Raw genomic sequence first — 5,898 nt, forward strand, 5'->3', positions numbered from 1 at the left:
CGTTTTTCTGATGTTACCGCAATCTCGGGCTACTATTACATACACAAATGCTTCCACCTTATTTTGTCCATGAATGGTGGTCAATAAATAGTGGGAACATCGGCTATCGAATCGTTTGTGTAGCAACGACGTTCAACCAAAAATACATTTCGACTTGGCCTGGGGCAATCCCCTGTATACTTTTCGTAATATTTTATTCGTCTATCTCAAATGGAGCAAGACATACTATTACACAGAACTTCTTTGCATTGCGGTTAAATTAATTCGCTAATGTTTTTAGCCCAAAGAACGTTTTGCAGTACATTTGTCAGCAACAAGAGAACTGCCAAGAAATTAATCACTGGGCTTTATCGCTGAGATTACTCCGTCTCAGATAGGCAGTCGCGTAAAAATGGAAAAATAGAACAGTAATGACGAGCAGCTGAAAAATTCCAAGCACCACGTGAAACCTGGGATAGCCGCAGTTGATGAAAAGCGGAATCAAGCCGTGGATGAACATGATGCCAAACTGTAGCAGTTGGAGCTGCGTCAAGTGTCGCTTCCACCAGAGGTACGGGCGAAAAACGGGACCCAGAAGAGACAGGAAGTAGTACGAGTGCATGACGACGCGAACGAAACTGTTGACGAAAATTGCCAAGGCAAGCTGTCCATCTGCACCGTAGGCAAGAGCATACCAGCCGCTGAAAAGCACTGCGACGTGGTGGAAAACGTGAAGGAAGGACACGTGCGAGTCCTTCTTTCGAAGCACAAAGAAGATGGTGTCCAGGAGGTCGGCCATTCTCACCCAGCGGCTCCACCAGCAAAGTTCCAGGTACCCCATCGTGACCTTGTCTCTAGCCTCGAAGTCAATGCCCTGGCAGACGATGTTGTAGCCACCTCCCAGGTAGGACCTAGATAAGAAGGTGATAGCGAAGTAGGCATTGGCGCCGACCATGAACAGGTTATGAAGGAGGATGAACGGCTTGAGGCCTTCGTACGGCTGGCGACCTTTCATGAACCTGGGTCCCGCTATCTTGGCTAGGTACACGTAGCCGGCGATTAGTGTGACCAGAAAGGTCTTGTTGCCGACCAGCATCCACTCCTTGGTGCGGGGGTCACGCTGCGGGAGGATGTCGGAGACGTCCCAGCCGAAGTAGGCAGAAAACATTTTGGACTGCGCTTGTTTTGCCTTGAGCGGGAATGCGCTTGTGAAGTCGCCGCATAAAGCCTTGAAGCTGCGATGCGATCGCAGCTGGGACGTCGCTCTAATTTTATTAATAATAAAACTAAAATACTAGGACAAAAATAACAGAAGCGGGCGGCCAGAGTCAACGGGGTTTTGTGAAGTCAAACTCTGTACATATGCCGTTCTAGTGAGGCAGCCGCTGTTGAAGCTTTCAACCATCTGCCGACGTGGAGCCTTATTTTATTTCGTTCATTTTTACCGTAGAGTGGTATTCACACGAGGGAGAAATACGCGGCAGGCTGTGCGTGATCTCGACAGCGGGCGCAATTTCCTCCTCAGCTTCGTCGTTTACTCCGACGAGTAGCCGAGGGGAGGGTTGTTAGCGTTTGCAGTGTAATTTAGCGGTTTCCACTCTTGACACCACCGCAGACGAATTTAGCGAGCTCTACATTTAACACAAAATAGTCTAACAACATATTATTGACCCCCAGACAAGGATTGTTTGTGTGTTTGTGTGCTCAATCATCCCTACCTCCATCCGCAGCGTAGCTGACGCCATTGCGCCGCATCGCAAAAGCCTGCACGTTTTCGTTCGCGTGATTCGCGCGCCATTGAGAAGGCTCCAGGATTTCGCCCTTCTTTGAATACAACTTAAGCGCCGAGCATGAGCATAACCCAAGGAAGAAGCTCATCAGATAGAGTAACACCGAAACAATATATGAAAGGAAATTCACTATAAAACGAGTACAGAAAATAGTGAGTTGTGATTTCACAAATGACATAAAGCACTGTTCAGAAATCAAAGTTCGTAAAATGCCAAACAAGGGCCCAGCCAAGAGTTGGATAGCATCACGAAAAAAGAAGGTTGGGGTCTCTCTGTGTCCCAAAGGCGAGGAGGAGGAGGAGGAGGAGTAAACTTTCTTATGCCTGTATATGGGTCTCTGGGGGTTCCCCTAGTCCAGGGCCTCAACGCTGTCGGCTGCCAGCCTCGCCCGCCCGATCAACTTTAGTTGGTCAGCAGCAGACGAGCTGAGCAGTGCGGCTTCTCAATTCTCGGGAGCGGGGTCAGGGTGGGAGGGGGGATGTTAGGGTGAGCTGTGCAGAGCCACACGGTGTGTGATAAGGATGCATATTACCCGCAGTGCGGACATTCGGCTTTGTAGCTTGTAGGGGAGAATTTGTGCAAGAGCGCTAGGTTGCAAAACGCTCCTGTCTGGAGCTGGCGCCAAGCGGCCGCATCCTCTCGGTTCAGATTCTTGCGTGACGGGGGGTATTCACCCCTCTGGCCACGGTGGTGGGCCCTGATTCTGAGTACCTGTTTGGAACCGGAACAAAATATGAATCTAGCCCTAGTCCCGACGCGCCGGGGGAGTGGCCCGGAAGGTACATGCTCGGACCTCGGTCTCAGCACACCGATTGCCTTTCACTTCGTCGTGTCCTGTGATCCATATGAGTTCCACTGTGGGGAAGCCGTTTCGGCCTTTCTAAGTGACAACCTTGAGTGCCTTCGGCGAGACACGGCCTGCTAGGAAGTGACGCAGTGCTGCTTGTGAGTCGCTCATGATGGTGACGTAATCTTCGCCCAGCCCAATTTCCCGCAACATGGACCCGACCCTCCAGGCGTTCCGCCTGGAGGGTCGGGTCCATGTTGCGGGAAATCGTGTGCACCGTCATATGGCTTCAAATGAGTCTTGGTATGTGTGCCGTGGTGTCCTCTCTATCCGATTAGAAGGGAATCTTGAGCGACTCAAGGACCTTTTTGCCCGCAGGGGTTTGGGCGAGTCGGTCTCGTTGAGTGGCGAGGTGGCAGTCCGCCAGCTCCCTAAAAGGGTTGTGGACGCCGTGTTCTTTCTCTGTGGAGGTGTACGGGGGGAGTCCGAGGGCCGTCTTGTACTGTTTGTGTATGAGGACATCCAGTTTTTCCTTGTCTTCCTTGGTGAGATTCCGATAGGGTGTGGCGTACATGATGCGCGAAACCACCAGGACGTTAACCAGTTTGATCGTGTCGTCTTCTTCGAGGCCGTGCCGCCGGCTGGCGACCCGCTGCATGATGCGTAGGTTCTGGGTGACTTGGTTCTGGAGAAGTGTGAGGGTGTAGGTCGCCTTTCCGTCCTCCTGGGGGTGAAGTCCCAGGATTCTGGCACGCGGTACAACGAGGATTTGGGAGCCGTCGCCCAGGAAGACTTGTATCTCGACTCTGGGCTCCGACTTGCGGGCGGAAGCCCTTGGTTTGTCTTCGCCTGAGTCGCGCGGCGGGGAGATTACCCCGGAACAGTAAACTTCATAACCACCTATCCAATTTGAAAGAAATTTATTATGCTTATGTTTATGCTCCACAGATTTCTACCAAATTCCGTTAACCTGGATTAATTACGAAAGAAATTGTAAATGGCACGATGTGCCATTGGTGTTTTCCGCTCCGCGTTAGCTGGCGCAACTATGCGTGAGAGTTGGCGATAAGAAGGACAAAGGCCCCCGCTTGCTCCGTGAAGCATGAAAATCAATATGTTGTTTGCAAGGTGGGAGTTGTGTACATGATTCCACTAACGTGTGGAAAAGCCTACGTCGGTCAGACGGGCAGATATGTTAATCACAGTCTGCAAGAGCATGACTTGTCGTTGCGGTCAGTGGTGGGAGCTGTAGGGGGGCTCCTGCCATTGCATTGTCATGGATGTGGGTGCAAATCTATCTTCAGTAAGACTGGTATCGTTGGCAATGGAAGGGACAGAGTGAACAGAGAAATTTTAGAGGCGCATGCAATTATCAAAGCAGGCGCCAACTGCTAAAGCCAAACGTCACTGGGCTTAAGTAGTAAAGAGATTGTTTTTTTGGACACGTGGTGAATGTATCATGTGACGTGCGCGGGGTTGCTGTTTTCTTTATTCTGTTTTTATGTGAAACCGCTTGTCCTGTCTGCACTTCCTTTAGTCCCCGTTGACTGTGCGCTGTTTGCCCTTTCGTCTATAAATGGCGGCTGACGAAAGTGGGTGTTAAACTTTCGCCTGCTGACAAGGGCGGCGGCAAAACACAAACGCGCCTTGTGACAAGTTACACACACAGCGTCGAGTTACTACATATTAGAGCGCAGCTCTTAGGGGCCCGTTCCCGGCTTGAGCGGCGTCGGTGTCGCCGTTGGCGTCGCCGTTGGCGTCGCCGTCGCCGTCGGCGTCGCCGTCGGCGTAACCAAGGTCATCCCAAGGTCACGTGGCCCCCAAGGTCACCCCAAGGTCACGTGACCCTCGGAGGTCACGTGACCCCCAGAGGTCACGTGACCCCTCCCCCAAAGTCACGTGACCCCCCCCCCCCCCCGCCGAGGTCACGTGACCCCCCCCCCCGAAGTCACGTGACACCCCCCAGGTCACGTGACCCCCGCCGAGGTCACGTGACCTCCCCGATGACGTCATTGTCACTGATGACGTCACCGGCATCCGCATCGTCATCGTCATCATCACTGATGACGTCATCAGTGATGTCACTGATGACCTCACCGGCATCCGCATCGTCATCGTCATCATCACTGATGACGTCATCAGTGACGTCACTGATGACGTCACCGGCATCCGCATCGTCATCGTCATCATCACTGATGACGTCATCAGTGACGTCACTGATGACCTCACCGGCATCCGCATCGTCATCGTCATCATCACTGATGACGTCATCAGTGACGTCACTGATGACGTCACCGACATCCGCATCGTCATCGTCATCATTGCTGATGACGTCATCGGAGTTCGCATCGTCATCGTCACTGATGACGTCATCAGTGACGTCACTGATGACATCATCGGCATCGTCACGTGACCCCCCAAGGTCACGTGACCCCCCCACGTCACTTCACCCCCCCAGTACCCTTCCCTCCTCCTCCTCAAGAGCTGCGCTCTAATTCGGTGTTACAGGGAGTTGTAAACGGCTTTCACTTTTTGTCACGGGTGGTGACCAAACACCAACAAATAAACAGGAAGAAATAAGCGTTTAATGTGGCGAACTTGTGCCAAAACTAAAAGGGTACAAAAGATAATAACAGAGCGTCGCGGGCGTCGAAGTCGGCGAAACAGCAGAGTCGAACGCAGAGGCGAGACTGACTGCAGATCATCACGCGGAGTCCCTTATGTACGCGCGTTGGGTTCTGGAACAATCGGCCTAGATTGTTCGGCGACTGGAACATTCGGAACTCGATCATACGAAAATAGAGAGTTTTAGTAATATGTATAGGGGCAAACGCAAACCCCCTACGTTAGCGTTAACGTTGCGTCGACGGAACGTTACGGAGCGCGTCAAATATGCACTTTTAGTACAGCGGAAGAAGAACGCATACGTAAAGACTTGTAGCGCCATCTAGATGTGCTCCTGTAAACTGCTTCAAACAATCTAAGGCGGGTATTCGGTCAAGCCAATCCAAGGCCCCGATTCTCCTCGCTTTGTTACGGAAGTGCGTGTTTCCGTTTGCCTGTTGTGCACGTGTTTTGTCTTTTTTTTTTTTTTTGTACCGATTGCACGGTAAATACCTTTTTGGGTTCGACGGCGTCGCCAACGTTCTTGGCTATCGACACCCATCTTTATGGGTGGTCGAAAGGGTTCGTCGCGTTGACTTCTTTGAGGAGGTTGATGTCATCTTCAATGGTAAAGCAAACCCGTACAATGCGCGTAGCACTTCCGCTGGTTTGCCTCACCGCCGCCATTTTTCAAACTGGACTACTCTCGCGCTCTACCGTGCGCGACGAGAGCAACGA

The 5,898-nt window shown here is 51.9% G+C and overlaps 1 protein-coding gene across 1 annotated transcript; it reads right to left on the reverse strand.

Annotated features, from left to right (window-relative positions):
- Positions 1-337: 337 nt before the first annotated feature.
- LOC115328748 (elongation of very long chain fatty acids protein AAEL008004-like) lies at positions 338-1,147 on the reverse strand. Its single transcript, XM_029990142.4, has one exon. The coding sequence runs from the start codon at positions 1,145-1,147 to the stop codon at positions 338-340; it is 810 nt and encodes a 269-aa protein (XP_029846002.2).
- Positions 1,148-5,898: the final 4,751 nt, after the last annotated feature.

This window comes from Ixodes scapularis, unplaced genomic scaffold, assembly GCF_016920785.2.
Source record: "Ixodes scapularis isolate PalLabHiFi unplaced genomic scaffold, ASM1692078v2 PGA_scaffold3__209_contigs__length_174095766, whole genome shotgun sequence".
In the NCBI taxonomy this organism is placed as follows: Eukaryota; Metazoa; Arthropoda; class Arachnida; order Ixodida; family Ixodidae; genus Ixodes; species Ixodes scapularis.